Source organism: Diorhabda carinulata, chromosome 1 (assembly GCF_026250575.1).
Source record: "Diorhabda carinulata isolate Delta chromosome 1, icDioCari1.1, whole genome shotgun sequence".
NCBI classification, from domain to species: Eukaryota; Metazoa; Arthropoda; class Insecta; order Coleoptera; family Chrysomelidae; genus Diorhabda; species Diorhabda carinulata.
In genome coordinates, this window is record NC_079460.1 from 19,584,606 (window position 1) to 19,604,199 (window position 19,594).

The 19,594-nt window shown below is 31.1% G+C and overlaps 1 protein-coding gene across 2 annotated transcripts; it reads right to left on the reverse strand.

The window, feature by feature from the left end:
• Positions 1 to 1,819: 1,819 nt before the first annotated feature.
• Positions 1,820 to 19,366, reverse strand: LOC130897220 (double-stranded RNA-binding protein Staufen homolog 2-like). Of its 2 annotated transcripts, none has more exons than XM_057805976.1 (10): positions 18,301 to 19,366; positions 18,131 to 18,195; positions 17,613 to 17,867; positions 15,507 to 15,838; positions 10,174 to 10,459; positions 8,468 to 8,652; positions 7,839 to 8,252; positions 7,291 to 7,614; positions 6,307 to 6,572; positions 1,820 to 6,003 (listed from the first exon to the last, which is right to left on the reverse strand). In XM_057805976.1, the coding sequence occupies exons 1-10, from the start codon at positions 18,354 to 18,356 to the stop codon at positions 5,946 to 5,948; spliced, it is 2,241 nt and encodes a 746-aa protein (XP_057661959.1). In that variant the 5' UTR covers positions 18,357 to 19,366; the 3' UTR covers positions 1,820 to 5,945. The 2 variants fall into 2 exon arrangements, with proteins under 2 accessions (XP_057661959.1, XP_057661967.1); XM_057805984.1 differs by having other exon boundaries at positions 15,642 to 15,838; positions 18,301 to 18,892.
• Positions 19,367 to 19,594: the final 228 nt, after the last annotated feature.

The following is a 19,594-nucleotide window of genomic DNA, read 5'->3' on the forward strand; positions in this document are numbered from 1 at the left end:
GGAACTTGACAATTCTTGCATGCTTTAGTGGTTCTAATTTTACCTTTTTATTCGCTTTATTTGTAGACATATTATTAGGTGTCGTCCTTCTGAAGAGGTACAATACACAGAAGCTTTCTTGGGCCCAGGCATTTTCGACTTAGTTCTATCTATATTTTTTAGAAAATACTGCGCAATCTCTCTCCTAAAATTTTGATTTTATTTGTCGTATCCATAAGCGTGGGTCAATTGACTGGCACAAGTCAATCATCCAATGCAATATTGGTGTGTACCTTTTTTGCCTCTTCTCATTGCAATACTGTAATTAGTTATAATGTTATCCATTTGGTCTAAACCTCCAATGTACTTTTTGTACATTTTGATTGCATGGAGTTCCTGCACATCTACTTTCATTTTGTCTTTCACTAAAAATCTTCGATATTTTTGCATGGGTTCTACACCATACTTATTCGACAATAGTAACATTATTGTTCTTACATACTATCCATAATTCCCTTTTTTTCTTCTTTCATTACTTTTTAATCGTTAAATCTTTTTGTAAAAAAATCAAAAAAGTTTAGCATCAAGACCTAGACTAGTAGTATTGGCAACTTCTGTGGTTTTTCGTCCCTGATAAATTTCAAATTGCAAGCAATAATCTGGCTTAGTGCTGATAACTCAAGCTTTATAGCCAAATCGTATGGGCTTACCACGTATGAATTGCTTGCAGTTATGTTTTCCATAATAGGGAATTGATTCATTTATGGATAGGATTGAATGTAAAAATTCATCATTCGAAACATCAATAATTAAATGGAAAAGCTTGAATATTTCCTCAAATCGATTATGTGTCACTGACTACAACACCAAAGCATTATGCACATCTTCAGCTTCTTCCCAAAACATTACATGGTAAGGGAACATAACCCCTAACCAAAAGAATTCCAATAAATTCATACAACTCTTTGCTTGAGAGTACATATCCAGGAATACTTTTTTGAGTTGCGTACGTAACAGTACATTTAACGAGGTCGTCGATAAGTAACTGACTCATAAACAGCACAAAAAAATCAATAGGGTGACTATCTTTGCACAATATTAAAAGTGGTACCATGGTAGCATTCCAAGAGATTTTTGGAATCGACTTATTTAAAACACCTTTTTCCGATTGAAACGATACCTCAGTCTTAGCTGGTTGAACAGGTTGAACGTATTTTCTACTCCATTGATTATTATCGGATCTAATTTCTTTTGTTTTGCTCAAAATTTCAAGCGAGTTATGTTAGGTTAGGTAAGTTATCTTTTGAATATTCCTCTATATCATCCTTGATATTCAACTGAATACACTTATTCTCTCTCTCTGGCCCAAAATACACTTACGAGTGGAAATCTTCCTAATGAGTGAGGTGCAACTGCCATAGTACTTGAAGAGCAAAACAAAATCAAGTGGCATTTTGATACAATCTGCAATCACCAGTTTACAAAAAATAATGGCGATAAATTTTTATAAATGCAAGATTACAAAGTCGCTGCCTAGCAGCAAGAAGATATAGTGTTTCCTTTTAACACAAGATCATCAAAGGAAGTATCTTCAGTTTTCCCCAAGAACGCAGAAACTGGGAAAATCGTCATATCATACTTTGTAATACACACTCAGTTGGAGGATTTTATTATGCAAAGTATGATATGGAAAGTATATTTCCTTTTACGCTAAAAAGATTTTGATGGTAAGAAGTGCAATGTGATAATAGGATCATTTATTTTAGGATTGTACCTAAACTAACACTTAAAATTTGACAAGGAACATTTTTATGAGGATTATTTTGAAGAGAAAACTCAATTTTTTTTATTTGTGTAGAATGTTTATTGATTTCAAATTCTTTTTGGAGGCAATTTCATAACGCAAACATTCAAGTTAATAAATTAATAAATCAAGTATTCATCATATTACACAATTCAATTACCATCTCATAATAAGTTTGTTTACACTTAATACACTATAAACAAAATCAAAGCCCCTGGAATACTGAAATCAATCTCCAAAAAAGTGTATTGATCAGCAGATCAGAATTGCATCGCATCTAGAGAGAACAACTAACTTTATCTCATTCACTGACAATATATAAATATACATGCATTTTGTCAGAAAATGGTTAGCAAATACTAGCTTTAAAAACGATATAACATAATAATAATATTGATTAATATTAGGGTCCGAAATCATTGTAACAATTATAACATGTATTCTATGTTACTCACAATGTGGACACTTCAAAGTATTTCATATATATTATTATTTGTTAAAATATCTACATGAAATATTGGAATAAGATACAACTAAGAGCGTTATTTAACCATTTCTGAGTATTTTCTATTTTTACTTGTTCAATCCTAAATATAAAAAAAATTAGTAAAATATCATATTCTAATCAAATCAGTTAATGGTCTAATGTCAAATAAAAATCATAATGTGCCTCAATATTGAAACAATATATTTCGTCACGCTTATTCTATTAGACCTTTGATCTCATCAAACCCTTATACTTAATTCAAGTATATTCTATGAAACTAATCAATCCATTATGGGACTTGAATAGTGTTGAAAGCATTCTCAAGAATTTGGAATATTTAATTCTTGTCCAAATCTTAAATAAAAAAGCATGATCCACAATCTGTGCACAAACAAAAAGATACTTTAGTTTCATTAACACAGACAGACATATATCCACAAGCAAAACACAATTCTTTGTCCTGATATAAAAAGCTTTAGCGTAAAATCAATTCCAAACTATCAAAAGGAAGTTTGAGAGAACTTCTCCAAACCACCTAGAGTTCAAAAAGTCTAATGTTACCCTAGACATACCAAAAAAACACTTTAACTAACATAACTCAGCATTCTTAAGATCACAATTATTGTTCGAAGACATAAGTGAACTTTATAAGTACTAAACTTGTAACATGTCTTAAGAGTAGATAACAAAAGCTATCGAAAAAGTATATAAAAATTTAGGGCATTATTCAGCTCATAACCCTTTGTTGTAAATGTAGGCTAACCCATTAAGGCCTAGTGTTTCCAAATAGCCACAGTAAATATATAATTTTACAGCGCGAATTTCAATATAGCTTAAGAAAGTATTGGATAGATGGCAGCTTATATATTTACTTGGATGTGTATAACGTCTTGTCTACTCCTCGTATCCGTGCCGATAAAAATGGATATACGGTACATTCTCTTTTCACCAGAAACAAATATTCATATTTTTGTAATGTGGTACATAAGTAAACACGAATACATGTTTCTATGAGAAAATTTATTGAAAATACCGATTTGTGTTAACACCTGCACATGTTTCGATGTGAAATAATATGCAAATTTTTCACATTTTTTTTCAGAAGCGGCTTTACTTTAGAGGAAGCTCCCGAATCTAGTTCTGTTACTAATGAATAATCGGGGGATGAAGATTACAATGATTGTAACATAGATAGGCTTCCTGGTCGCCAATTAGCAGTTGGTGCGGAATTGGTCCTACTAAAGAATATATGACCAACGATATCAATACTAAAGGAAAACCATGTATCACAGAAGTGGATCAAACTGAAATCTTCAAAAACAGCACCGAAGTAAGACCATCAGAAGAGGAACCTAAAAATCTATTTTCAGTTTCAGATACTGTAGAAAAAAATAACCGTTGATCTGTTGGCGTCCTTCAACCTATGTCTAAATCCTTGCCCGAACCAGACTACAACCAATATTATGTCTCCTGTTGTTCGATGAAGATGTTTTCAAACATTTGCATGAGAGACACGAGATTATGCACTTTTTAAAAACTATCCTGATCCAAACAACAAAGTTGATGAACTGAAATGCTTTATTGGAATTCTTGTTCTTAGTGGGTATAACATTCTCCCCGGAAAAGGTAGTTATTGGGACACCCAAGGTGATATGCACAATAAAAATCGATTTTGCACAATTTATACAATATACGAGTAATAACGCAGTTGAGAAAAACGATAAGCTTTTTAAATTACGGCCACTCTTAAATATGCTGAATCAAAGGTTTCTTAAAAAAATTGTCCCTAGCAAAACCTAAACTATAATGAATCAAAAATCAAATATTTTGGCAGTTATCCAAGTAAGCAATGCATCCGTGGTCAAACTATCAGGTTTGGTTTTAAAATTTAGTGCATCAATGCTACATCTGGATATCTTGTTAGCCGTGATATGTACCAGGGTAAAAATAAAATCTGCAGTTCTGAAGACGAGCAGTTTTTTGGTAAGTGTACACCCCATTTGTTTCAATGTTAACAGAAATGCAAAGGAGAAACACTTGTCATATAGCTTCTTCTTTGATAACCTTTTTACAAATTTCAATCTGCTAGTCTACCTAACAAAATAATCATGAGTAAACAATATAAAAGAGGAGCGCACGAATGTACGCTAAAGCGAAAGAAAGGAGTTTTCTTAAGTAGATGGTTAGACAACAATGTTGTTACCATAGCGAGCATCTGTTTTGGTACCCATCCCACTTCGATAATAAAACGGCACGCAAAAACTGAAGAAAAAATCATACATATCAATAGACCACATGTAATCGGCGAATATAATAAAGGTATGGGGGGTATCGATTTGATGGACGAGAATATCAATTGATACAGAGTATTGGTGGTGGTGGATATTCACCAGGTTAATCGACGTTTCCATTCCAAATGCCTGGTTACTTCACAGAAATAGTGGAAGAACAATGACTTAATTGGAATTTGAACGCGAATTAGTGCAAGTATATTTAACTAGGTATGGAACTTCCCATAAATCTGCCGGAAGGCTTAGTACTTCAATAAATAGTATTGCACTTAACAGGGTAAGCGATGACATCAGAGACTCGATCACTTTCTGATAAGTGTACCAGATAAAGAAAAAAGAAATAATGTGCAGATGAAGGATGCTGCTCTGTAATGAGAACAATTTGTAAAAAGTGAAACGTAGAACTTTGTATAGAATGCAATCCTATTTTTCATACGAAAAGCTAATTTTTTCTATTTTACTAAGATTATTGGGATTCTGTACTTATTTTTGTCTAATGTTGCCATTTGGCAACACGTGTTTTTTTTAAATGAACGTTCATATAGAAAAAAAATGTACTTTTTGTATTAGTTTAGTAATATGTTGAAAAACTAGTTGAAGTTGAGAAAAATTATTTGGGCTCTTAGGGGTTATTATGAAAAAACAAAATTATACAACTAATGAACTATTGAATCTTTGAAGCTGTACGAATATATGTTTTTTAAATAAACTCGGCCAGCAAGTTTCACTCTAATAAATAGAGTATCAGATATAATTTCACAATCATTTTGCTTTTTATTCATCTCAAACGTAGTTACATTACTAAAATGAATAAAACAAATTCAATACAACCAAGAGTTTTGTGAAAATATACTAGATTAAACAAATTGAAAGAATTTGTTACAGCTTCATCAGATTCTGTTGGTACAGTTGTATAGGAAGTCCAATCTTTATATTTTATACATTTATCATTGATCTACATTTGATGATTAAAATACTTAGAAATGTTTAAGAAACACTATAAACATTCGAACCCTAAATGTGTATATTTGAATACACGAATTTTGTAAACCAATTCTGAACTACTGTCTCCCAAATTCATTTTCAGCCCACGAAAACGAAAATGGGTAGCACCAACTCGAAACATACGGTGCTTAAGCAATAACCAGAATTATACATAAATACATGAAATCATTTCATATAACATCATATTTGAATGAAATCACATGAAATAAGAAAATAAATAATTCGTAGTTATTTGAATATGAAGTATGCTAATTTTTACATGGCCACATGGAACTCATGTATAAATGTTCTGTACCAATGACTGAAAAAAGCTATCAACAAGGGAGATGCAATTCTAAAAGGGGGGGGCCATTGGTACAGTTTACGTTGAGTTCAAAGTTTACTTCTTCACGCCGTTTTGGTGCACCGGCCCTTTGTTGGACACCACTGGGGAAGCACTGTAAACGAATAAATTTTCAAGATTTATCAAACGTATTGTACATTTTCAAACTAAACTACATTACACAAGTCTAGAAATGAGACGAAAAAATATTTCCAATCGAAACTTTATTACAATTACAAGATTATATACAAAAAATTCCAAAACTATCGAAAAATTATAATAGCGATGGTTGACTAATGAAACTAAAATTATTCACGCCTTAATTTAATAAATTAAAATAATTTATTTATCATATTTAACCAAAAGACAATATACTACTTCCTGGTTTATTGAAAAATTTTCCTATATTACAATTTACCTATCATTCCCAGCGGGTCCACCAGAAACGTCTTTAGGTGCGATGTCGAGACCCAATTCAGAAAGGACCTTCAGAGCCTCTAAAGCAGCTTTTTCATGTGAAGTTTCAGTTGTTGGACCTTCTCCATGGCATACTTGAGGTGGATTAGTGCTCAGAGAAACCAAAGTCAAAAACATCTCATGATTAGCTTTTGGAAAATCTGAGAACTGAACTTGAATATTCATCAACTGAGCTAAGTAAAGCAGCTTATCCTTCGAACGTACACCCTGTAAAAAATTTGTTAATAACATTTAGTTCAGCGATACTAACATATTGGAGGCCTTTTATTAAGATCTATTAATCTACAGAGACTGACGAAGTTCCTACGAGAAAAAAAAATTAAATCAGTGTAAATGTTTCACAATATTCCTGTTTCTTCTTGAGATGGTAATGCATATTATAAACGTTTTTCTATAATATCCGGCAACATGCACATGTAACAAATTTAGAGCAGCTAGTTATGCAATCATCAGTGCCATGTAGATGAATTCTTCTTCATATTAAAGCTGAATCGAAAATGGTATAAATTCCATTTTTCGAACCCAAAACTGTTGAATGTTTAATAACGAAATGCTAATTTCTGTTAAAATGAAACATATAGGTAAAATAGAAATGTAAACAAATAATCTCACCGTTAGTAAAATGAAAGGTTTGGAGCGTTATATAGGAATCACCTGGTCAATAAATCAGAACATTGTCAACCTGCTTTCACAAAAGGCACAACGACTCTGAGTTCTCTTGTTAATTGAATTGCAAAAAAAGGTAACAGGAAAAAGGGAATTGGAATCATTCATTCTCTAAAAGTAAAAAAATTAAGTTCAAATTAACTGAGTTTTGGTGAGTGTCTGGTTGAACTGTAATTATCTGAATAGATGTGGTTTTTGTTAAAAACTGATTTTCTAGTACGAGATTGACCCCCATATTCAACAAAACGATACAACTTACTTGAATTATATTAGATGGAGATTTTATTTGAGGTTGTTGAGATTGTATAGGCTTCTCCATATTATCTTTTTGTTTTTGGAATCCAGCTTGTTCTGTCACCAATAGAACCCCCGGAACCAACTGTCTACCGCCACTGCCACCAATAGATTGGGTTGGTTGAACTTCTGGAACTTCCTCAACAAAAGTTACCTTACGATTTTTATCCATGCTTGAATGCATATTTGCAACGTCATCTTTATCTTTAATCATGGGTTTGTTTGTATTTGTGGTGTTGTTGTAACCAAGTTCCATAAGAAGAGCTTCTGCAGCATTGCGTTTAGCAACCTGTACAGAATTAGATACTTAATGCTAAATTATTTCAATGTAAATTACAAAAAAACCGTTCAATGCACAATGAGGTCAGATTAAGAAAATCATTATCATAAAAAATAAAAGGCATTAAAGTTCTCCCAAATATTTTTCACAAGTACAGCATTATAAATACTTAAAAAACAATTCAAGAAAATCTAAGCACTATGATAAAATTTACCACATAACGGATTCGTTACCTTCTTGTTGGGACCAACTCCAGTGCATGAGTGTCCATTGACAGAAGCTTCAATAACAAACTCTCTGCGTCTTGGAGTTCCACGTTCTTCTAATACTGTGTAAACAGGTTCTCGTTCTTTATTGGCTTGTTGAATTTGAATCAAACGAGATATAGGGTTTATTTCTTCAACAACTTCAGTAGATTTGTCTGTATTTACTTTAATCAAGTTGCGAGTCTTCTTTTTGTTCGTAACTCGTTTTCTCTTTAATTGCGCAATATTGATAACGTTGGGCAAGGGAGGAAGTTTTGATAGCTCTTCCAACATTTTCTCAGCAGCACGTTTCTTTGATATTTTCTTCCCGTTGCCCTCGCCTTCTGCTACGAAGGTGCCTACGCGACACTGCGTAATGAATACCTTCATATGTGGGGGTCCCTACAAAATGTTGGCTCTTTTAGAGCAATATAAACAGTATTACATTAATAAAACAAAAAAGGTCTTCGAACAACAAAACCATATCTAGAAAAAAGAATATAGTATCCAGGGTTTCCTAACCGGATTTGGACACGAGTGAAACATCGTGGTTTCAGGTAATAATAAATATGTTAGAAGATTAAAAAATAAAAATAAATATAAAAATATCAGCTCACCTTCTCGCTCAAAACTTCAAAAAGAACATTTAGGTTTCTTTTCAAAGCAATTTCGTAGACAAGTGAAATTGGGGATTTCAGATCAGAATTGATGTCACTTACAGCACTGCCTTGTTGAACTGATTCATTAGAGATTTGTTGGGTAGAATCAGGAGACATTGTACCCTCACTTTGTTCTTGATTACCTACATGAATTCAAACTGTAAAATGTTATATAACTTTTAAATAAAACAGTTTTTGTATCTCAACTGTATCCTAGGAGTATGACAGCTGTTTCGTATGTTTATACTAGTGAAATATAAGGTGTTATGAACTCAAAAATGTTGATCAAACCTTTGTAAACAACCATAAATAGGTAATAATTGCAGTTAATTTGGAAAATAAACACAAGCTATAATTAAAAATATACTTTGGTCAAAGATAGATAAGGGTATGTAACACATCACTCAATAAGTTGTGTGACTAAGAAAAACACATTTTTTGTCTTTTGCCTCAAAATAGACTTCACGTTTCAGCAATTGCTTCTTCATTTGAGCTAAATTTCTTTCCGGGGGCCAGATCTGGACTACGATGGATGAGGAAGCAATTTGAGCGCCTATGCCATCGACTTGTGAATCGGTGCATTGTCTTGGTGAAACAGTGGTTTTTTCTTCGACATATGGGGCCATTTTTCCTTGATTTTTCATTCAAAAGATCCAACAACTCTATGCAGTATTCGTTATTGATTGTCTCTCCTTTTTGGAGATAGTCGATGAACAATACTCCACGCGCATCCCAAAATACTAAAGCCATAACCTTCCCAGCTGACTGTTGTGCCTTCGGATGCTTAGGACGTAGTTCACCGGCTGCAGTCCACTCAGATGATGATCACTTTGATCCCGGAGTGAAGTGATGGATCCATGTTTCATCCAATGTCACATATCGATGAAAAAAAATGATTTAATACGTGCCCTGAATATCAACACGTTGTTGTTTTTGAACGACTGTGAGTAAAAGCGGCACCCATGGGATATATGATGATGTTCTTGCAACATCACTTTGAAAAAAGCTTTCTCATGGTCAAATGTTCATGCATTGTCTTCTGATATCTTTACGGCCTCAACTATCTCACAAAATTTCAATTTACGATTAGATATAACCAATTTGTGGACTTTTTTGTTGTTTTCTGGAATAACCACCCCAATTCAACGACCAGAACGTTCACCATTATCGGTGTCTGTACGAACGCGATCGCAGAGCTTGTACAGTATTTTTTCATCAAGAAGTAATGATAAATTGACATTTGAATCCATTATTTTGAAAATAACAAAAATAGTTTCACTTAAATGGCTGTCAGTTTGTTTTGACTGATCGAAATATCATGAAATTTTACACATAGTCTATTGAAAGTTAGTACTCTATAAACGTCATATGAATGTGACAATGGCAGCGCCACCTGTGTGTCAGTCACACAATTTATTGAATGATGTAATATGTCTAAAAAATGTAACGGCACACAGTTGATCTGGGTGAATAGGTTAATAAATCTGCAGTAGTCAGGCCATGGAGTTATAAGGATGAAAAATATTTGAGAAAGTCTGACAATTACTACATAAATTGTTATAACAGATCCAACATAATGATGACTTTTCAACTGAATCCCCATACGCAATTATTTCATTTGACAGATTTCGCCATATATGTTTTCGCAATTTCCTAATATTTACCTAGTTGTTTGATGTGCTCAATAGCTTTAGAAGCGGCATCGTGTCTTGCAGCTTGAACAGTATATCCTTGTCCAGGATATTCTCGTTCTCCAACTCTCAAGCGAACCGTAAATGGATCTCCTGGGTTATGAGGTGCTCCGGGTCTAAACTGCCCATAATAACGATTATCATGGTACGGATAATGACCTCTAATATTACGACGAGCATCATAGCCATAACGTTGAGGTTGTGTTTGGGCGTTGTATAAGTTATGACGAGGATAGTAGCCAGGCTGACTTAAGTATCCCTAAGAAAAAATAGGACTGGTGCAAACTAAAGATATGCAAATGATGTATAAAAGTGGGTTAGTAATGATACGAAAAGTAACGAATTTTTATACACATCCTACCTTGCTTCTAAACTTAAAGGGCTAAATTATATTAAGCACAATCATCCAAATAATTTTTGGAAGCTGTAACATAGTTTATTAACTGATTGCTAGAATACACAAAAGTTGTTTCTATAAGCATTGTGATTTTGTATAATATTGCCACTAATTATGTTTCGTAAGAATGTGGCAACAAGGTTGGAAATATGCTTATATGTATTTTGTTATTTTTCCGACAAAAACTTTTTAAACTGACTTCAAACTATAATTTTTCGGTAGGAAGTGTGTTGAAACAAATTATAAGTGAGATGGGGTTTCATCAAAGAACCTTAATCTTGACATCTTGATCAAATTTTGATAAGCAATACAAACAAGTCATTATCAACCTAATGACAGAACAATTAGTTGTTTAGTGGTTTTAATTACCCTGAATGGTAAATTTCAAATCGTTGCTCAATGTCTATAGAACATTAATATTCGTAACACCATAAGGATATAATTATGAATGTAATAGTCACAAGATATTACAAAGAATCAAACCAATAAATCAAATTATATAACTAAGTTAATAAACCTTGGGTAGAACATGAAATTTGAATATAAAACATATTTCAAGTGTACAATATTTGAAGTTATCAATGAAAAACCATATTTAATAAACATAATACAATCAGAAATATCAAATTGCAAACAGCTGAATTATGGTAGTTATTGTAATAGTCAATCAATTATTTATATCACAATATATTCGAAATTTTGATCGAAGAAAAGACATGTTCTTGTACATAATTGACAATATTTTGCCTTGTAAAATGCTAGTAGTTATTTTATAATTACACCAACATTTTTTCTGTGTTGAATTTTTTTCAAATTTTGGCGAACACCACAAATCATACTGAAGCCATTCAGACTGTTTGAAAATCTGTTTGCAAAATTCATATATTTAAGATGCCTACTACTGATTTTCTCTCCACTATTATCCATATTTTGCTTCCTTTTTTCTTGTTATCAAATGGGAACGTCTACAATAGTTATAAATTAATTTATTCACATCTCACTATATAAATATGTTAGGTTGTTTTGGAAATGAAATGTTTAAAATAAAAAAAAGAAATAAGATATTTATTTTTATTTATGAGAACTGAATCTTTCAGATATTATGAAAAGGTATTATCAAAATAATAAAAAACTTTTATATAAATGCAAAATAGTTAATAAATACAACAATGATTTTTTTAAAATAATTTGGAATATCTAATGGTTTCATAATATATAAAAGTTCCACTTTTCTACATCTCACTTGCTCAGTTGCCCCTCACTATGAACCAGATCTCAACTGTAAGTAAATACTAGGTGTCCCACATACATGCGTACAGTACAGGGTGTCCCAAATTTTTACCCCTTCCCCCCCACTCGTAACTTCAAAGTTCATATTTTTTTTAAAATTTAATTGATAAGATTCCAATTTGTTCGAACTCCTTTCAATTAACACTTGTAGATAGGATTTTTCAACTGTTGAATTGCCACAATATTTACCTCCGTATTTTGATGTTTTGAATAAAAAATATTCTAAAGATTGTGCTTACAGTTTTGTTTAAAGATAATCACAGAATTTACATATTACAATTTTGTCATTTCGAAATTAGCCTAGAGAATTCACCACCCACCTAGCAATGTTTATTGTGACAGTTAAGCCGAGAACAATGATCAAAATTGTTCTAAACGAAAATTCCAGACACACATTTGATGGGTTCATTTGCTCGCGAGTGTTAGAAAATAATCTAACATCTATATTGTCTTGGTGAGGCTTACATCCTGTGATGTAACCTCTTATACCCCATATTAAATCTATTAGTCAACTTTTTTTCAGTCTTCCTGCGTTTCTTGGCGTTAACAACTCCTCTAGTAGTGGATTTGGGTGGGTTTCTATAGTTTTGTGGTATTGATGATCCCCTCTTTGAGAACTTCTTGTACAGTGGGCACTCACAGATCCACCTGAATGGTTTGATTTGTCACATACAAGGGAGAATCTATTAGTTGACAGAGTATTGATTTCATCTCATTATTTTCAATCCTCCATTTTTGTAATAGGTTAAGATGAGCCTGGATAATAGTTTGGAAGAAGAGTTCTTTTAATTTTGTATAGCAGCCCTTGATGTCACACTCTGTCAAAAGCCTGTCTGATATGAAGGAAAACAGCAAATCAGTAGTGTTTTCCAATGCTTTATTTATTTTTTGCGTGAGTCGGTGGACTTGTTGCACTGTAGAATGTTTTTGTCAGAATCCAAATTGATGGCAGGGGATCCATTCCTGTGGAGGTAGGTCTTAAGTTATTCTATGTAGGAGTAATTTGTCAAGGAGTTTGAGATTGTAGGTAGAAGGTTTATTGGGTGGTAAGATGACACATTGGTTGGGTCTTTGCCTGGTTTACCAACCAATATGATTTGTGCAGCTTTTATTTTATTTTATTTTATTGTGTACTTCTTTTGGAGTCATTGCTTTTATAGGGCGTATTGTGTTTATTAGATTGCTAAGTTTGGCTCTACTTCTTGGTCTATTTCGTGACTTAGTGGCTGGAATGATCTGCTTTTTCTTTGTTGCTTCTAACCCACTGTTTATGTTCGTTTTTTCGTACAGGTGGGGCTGTTATCTGTTTTTTAAATTTTTTATTGACTTCCAAATAAAATTATCCGTTCTTGTTAATTTAGACACGTTTTCCTTAAATTATATATTATTTATTTGAGTTTTTTCTTATATTTATGACGATTGAGATTTTTTGATGCTTCTATATGTTCTCTGTTTCAAGTCTCTTCCGTTTTAAAACTAGTTTTTAATAATATTTGAAAGACAGATAAAAATTAACGTTTCGACTTCAGACTCTGAAGTTTTTTACCTGTCTCTTTTTATAAAGAGTACAATAAACAATGACATCACGAAAATATCTCTGTTCAAATATAAAGTATTATAATACGAAAATTGAGCCTTTTACTGATTTTGTATGAATTAAGGTTAAACTAAATTTTCACCCAAATTAAACTGGGACACCCGGTACAATCAAATATAATTTTTTTTTTTAATTTAACTGATAAGTAACTGAAATTTACTGAACTGTTACTTTCAACCAAATTTAAGCCACTTTTGTGTTTTTCCAAATTTTTTACTAATTACAGTACCTGAGCAATTTTAAACAATCATCTAATTTTCACATTGAAATAACAATTTTTACTTTGTATACTTGAAAATTATATTCACCTTCATCTTTCAAATTTAGTTAGGAAGTCAAATAGTTTCTGGTGGTTTATTTATATTATTTTATCTATAATCTCTATCTCTAGATAATTTTTAAATTATATTTCTTCTCTACTACACTGAACTTTGGCACTAAAAGAAGCTTAAACCAAATGTTTTAACGTTGCTACAATCTATAAGGCTTTTCTATCTTTTTTTTTATATAAGACTAATTTGAAAATCTCTGATTTCAGATTGATGGTAATTCTATTTTTATAGGACTCTAGTTCAGTGATGGTTTTTGTATTGTAGGCATTAAGAAGTTAATAAAAAAATCTAGATAAACAATGTTTTATGAGACATCACTCAGCATTGTAATGAACTGAAGAAAAAACTTCCAAGGGCGTGGACTAATTGTTTTAATGATGTTTGAAAATATTAAAATACTTATAATTTGATCTTCATATCTTCGCCAAAGATTTGGAAATGAAAGTCATGAAATATTTTCCTCAAATACAAAAACATTTTCAAAACATAGTAGTTTTTGAAAACACGGTTGACATTCAAGAAAATGCAATAAAAATATTTAATGATTATACAGGTCATAAAATAAACATTTCAGGAGAGATTCAATCAATTTAAAAATGGAAAATATATTCAATTTTATTTTATATCCACACAAAATGGAATTTGAAACAATGGAGTTAATTTTATATGGCTATGTATCAATCATTTTGATATGGAATTAGTTGAATTTCGAAACAGCATAAATAAAACAAAATTTGAAAACTTGATTTTGGAAGTATAAAAGAAAATGTCTGAAACATATAGGATTCATTACCAAATAATTTTGTATCAATGAAGAAACTTGTTGGGCCACATATTCGTGTGAAAATTTGTTTCTATCAATGAAATCAGAAATAGACTTGATACTGAAAATTAACTGCGAAATGTGTTAAATATTAATGCACTCAAAATATGAACCAAATATTCAAAATTTGTCTGAAAACAAACAGCATTATTAATATATATATATATATATATATATATATATATATATATATATATATATATATTATATATAAAGAAAACCTTCTTCCAACAAATACGTGACACACGAGCTAGATCTAAAAAAATAATGACCCACTTTTCAAAAAGGTTCACCATCACTGCTCTAGTTAGTTACTGTATTATATATTTCAAAATTTATAATATAAAAATTGTAAAATGAAATGAATTTCCTAATTTGAATAATTACTAGAACATCTGCCAATTTACTGTCCATCACACACTCTTATTGTAAAAAAATTTAGTTAAGAAAAACATAATCATCATCATATAATTCATGACATTGCATACAAACCCAATCTATAATTACTTCTTGATGAGAAAAATTTTAAGGGAAAACAATGACATTGAGAAAGGCCTGTTAATGAGGAAATAGAATAATAACCATATTTCAACACATAAAGAAAGTTTGAATTAACTAGACACCATTCGAAGTAACTAGGTGTTTTCAAAGGTTCCACTTCATCTACAACTCTCAAGTATATGTAGTTATATTGAAACTAAACTATCAAAACTTATTATTTAATCAAATTTAAAGCACATTGTCATGATAAAATGTGAGTGTGTGATAGAAATAAATGATACTTTAATTGACTTGAAAAATGCGAATTTAATGGTGAAAGTAACAGTTTTGTAATGATCTGTTGTTCAGGATTTCAGTTAATCTTACCTGATGTGGTGGGGCACCCCCATTTTCAACAACGTATACAGTGCGTTCCCCCCTCTTCATAGCAAGAGCATTGAGTTCAACAGTTGGAGTAACAACTCCCGGATTAGTTGGTCGATTTCCTGGACGATTTCTTACCGTTTTTGGTGGTGGATGCTTGAATTCAGTTTTAGCTAGAGCTTGAGCGGCAGCTGAATGCTGGGCTTTTTTGATACTGGGCCCCTCTGCTTCATATTCTTCATTACCGAGTTTCAATGTAACTGTGAATATTTTCTTATGGGCAGGTCCTTGTTCCCCAGTGAGTCTATACTGGTGTTGAATTTTGTTGTATCTTGCTATAGGATCATAAAATTTCTATTTTTTTATGTACACCCAAATTTATAAATATAAGTGAATGAAGTTCATTCTTTTAGTCTACGCTAGACATATAGAAAAGAAAAACAGTAACTACTAAGAAGTTCAATGTCTCAATAGTAGGTTAACGTAAATAAATCTGGTATTATCATTACAGTCAATTTACACAGAATATAATAACTAGATTATGAGAAGGGAAAGAATAATGACTCTGGATATTCGAAAAATATATATCTATTCTTGGGGAAATAAAAAATAAGAAATATTAAGACACGTTGGTGCCATTCACATAAAATGTATAAAGATAACATGAGAAGGTTTTCATATCAATATACCCAAACATCTTAGAAACAACCAATTTATGATACCTTCTAAAAACCTTTCAAAATAATATTGATACATTTCAAAACAATATATTATTCATCTAAAGGATAAACATATACAAAAACTTGTCGGCTACATTTAGTTTTGTCATACAAAAGTCACTATATGTAGAAAAGCAGTCCAAAATTCTCAATATTCACTTAATTCCCTGTTGGCACATCACAAGTGAGACAAAATACGGAAAACTGTGCAAGCGAAGAAACTGAATCAAGTTTACTGTTAGACCTAGACAAGACTAGATCAACTCTAAATATTTGTTACTGCACCCACAACCAGTTCTTTGGTCATGTATATAAATTAAATAATAAATAACAAAATCAACAGTTTTAAAGAAATTGCATAAATATTATGATAAATCAAATATTCACCCTAGTTTTGGGTATGTTTCATTTCAAGACAGATAAGTGAATATTGTAAATGGTGTAAATAAATTAAACTCAAAGTTTCCTAAAAATAGATTTAATAATTTCGTACTTTTCCATTTTTAAATTTGAAATAAATAACTCCAGACAATAATATATTTCTCATGTAGATATTAATATCATGTACCAAATATTTTACCAATTATGCTGATGAATTTTGGCAGATTATTTATTACTGTAATAAATATAAATGTAACCAATAGGCTCGGAAAAATAAACCGATGAATTTTAAAGATGCACTCAAATAATTAGAATAAGCAAAATTATCAACAATTCATTGGAACAATGTAAATTAGTATATTTACATTGTTACTTTTAGTATAAAGTATTAGAGCTTTATCAAGTCTATATCATAATTAATCGTCTAATATGTAATAGGTATATATGCAATTCAATAAAGTAGCATTATTATTATTATAGGGGCTCAAAATGTATTAGAACAAAAGCAAAAGTCCAAGAACATTCTGAACATAAAACGGGAGACTGAACATTTTCTTTTTGATACTTTCATCACATTGCAATTTTCAAGAAATTTTGGCCAATAATTAATTCCCATATACTTGAATACATCGAGTAAATATTAAAATAATATCGCAACTAGTTGGTAAAGAAAGGATAAACAAAAACTGTATGATATACCAAGAGAATATATGCTTACTGCTCAAGCTATTATCACAATGAAATTAATATAGCAATTCCCACCAGTACATCATTTAAATTACTTATCTCTATTTCTAATTGACAGGGTTGGCTCTAGTTCCCAAGAATAAAATAAGTTATGAGGTAATATATCGTACCATCAATGATCACAATAATTTTATACCTATATATTCAAAATTTTCTTTAAAATTATATATTTTTATTAATGTTAAAAACTCCCATTTCACAGCTATTGATAAACATATCATAAAAATTACGAACTGAAAATTTCTCAATATTATGAACTCACCTAATTCATTTACCAAACACATTGGTGTTTTTTCTTTTATGTTTGCCAAAGTAGAGTTGGGCGTAGACAAAGTATTAGTGTTTGAACAGTTCTGATGTTCTGTACTGTGTTGATCTACTTCTGTCGGTTGGCCAGTGTTTTCATAGTGATAGACTTGCTGTTGCATACTTGCCTTAGGTTGTTGTGGTTGCTGGGGAATGGATGTTGTCGTTATCAAAGTTGGTCCAGGCCCAGGAGGCATAGAAACCAAAACACCTTAAAAACAATTTTTATTTACAATATTTAAAAGAAAATATGTTATAAATAATTTTCTTATAAACTATTTAAAATGTGAAATCTGCATCTCTAAATGAAATTTAAAGGTGACGATCACCACAGTTTGGTTAGACTAATACTAGTTTGTTGTAAGTGATAATTAAAGTGGATAAAGGTATAGGATATATGATCATATACTTTTAGTGTGAATATATAACAAAAATAATTTGATAGGTCAAGATTTCTAGCAATCGCTTACTTACCAGTAGCTGGCATACTCATGAGCATTCTTTGATTGGGAGGTGGCCCCATTTGTTGCATCCCCATTCTAAAACAATAACAATAAATACCTGTATTATACTGACAATCGAATACAGAGACAACTGATTTTTTAGTATACCTGTATAAATCATGTGGATAGTAAGACACTCACCTGGCATTCCTTTGCATTCCATTTTGGGATATATGATGATGTTCTTGCAACATCATTCAATTTGAGAAATAATCAAAAGTAGGAAATCAGAAATACCTATAGTTGACAATTCACCTCAATAGGGAGGAGATCAACAAGACCAAGACCGGTATAACTTATTCCAAAAATTATCTGTATATGTCTATACTAAATCCTTTTCAATTATGATTATCCGTTAAGATCAATCTAAATTTATTTTAAAACACCACTACTAAATCTTTAACAAACGTTGGCAAACAATAAAGAAAAATCAGTAACTAACATGCGGCCATGTTAGAATAATCGCAAATGGTGGAAGTTATTCTAAAATGTACCTAATGAACAACCTACTTTTGACGCGTGTGCGCACTGTCAACCAGTTACCAAACTTAATTTTTTAAATCATTTATAATTAAAAAAAATTTATGGTTATGAAAAAAGTGGATTTTTATTTTTACTTTCCTTTTTATAATTAAATTCGTATTTCAGTTTGACTTGTATCTACTACTAATATTCTTGAATAAATTATTCTTAATCAAAGACATCTCATGTCTTTACCTGACATTTTATGAATATCTCAAAATTATGTAATATTGTGTTAATCATTTTAAATATGTGTAATTAAGTAGACGATAGAAATCGTTTTACGTAGGTAAATCAAAATCAGCCAGTTTGAACAAATGAGAACTAAAAATGGCCGGCTTCCTTTGTACATATACCAATGAAATAAAGCTTAAATTTAGACAATAAATAAAACAAAAAACGTAACAGATAGATTACAGCTATAAAAATAGTTTTCAGTGTAAATGCAGGCAGATGAACAAAACGTCATTTCCGAATAGGACTTCTTTTTTTATACACATATTTATGTCTATTTAATTGCTGAAAATGATATTTTTTAATATACAAATTGAAATTCTGTTGCCAAAATAATATCATACAAATATTTTTACAATCCATAATGAAGTAATTTTTACTCGCTCGTCTACAAGGATTCCCTTCTGTCATTATTGATTTATACATATTTTATAATTATGGTATAGGCGCTCATGCCTAAGGTAGTTCTAGAAACGTCCACAGTTGAGTATTTTCTGTTTTTCATTATATTTTCAACAGAAAAGTTTAACAGAATTCAAATAAACAAAATAAACATTAATTTTTAGATAAGCAACAATTTTATTTTAATATTTAATTGTTTAAATTAGAAAATCCACTATTGAAGTAAGCGATATTTTTTTGAAAGCTTTTAAAAGGATTTCTCCAGAAAATCATTGTC

What these genes read in the sequence shown, in the direction of transcription:
- LOC130897220 (XM_057805976.1), bottom strand. Translation starts at nt 18,356, where the DNA reads ATGATGTTGCAAGAACATCATCATATATCCCAAAATGGAATGCAAAGG. An exon ending in CATGAGTATGCCAGCTACTG is followed by an intron (nt 17,868 to 18,130) that starts GTAAGTAAGCGA and finishes ATTGTTTTTAAG; the next exon opens with GTGTTTTGGTTTCTATGCCT. An exon ending in TGAGCACATCAAACAACTAG is followed by an intron (nt 8,653 to 10,173) that starts GTAAATATTAGG and finishes GAATTCATGTAG; the next exon opens with GTAATCAAGAACAAAGTGAG.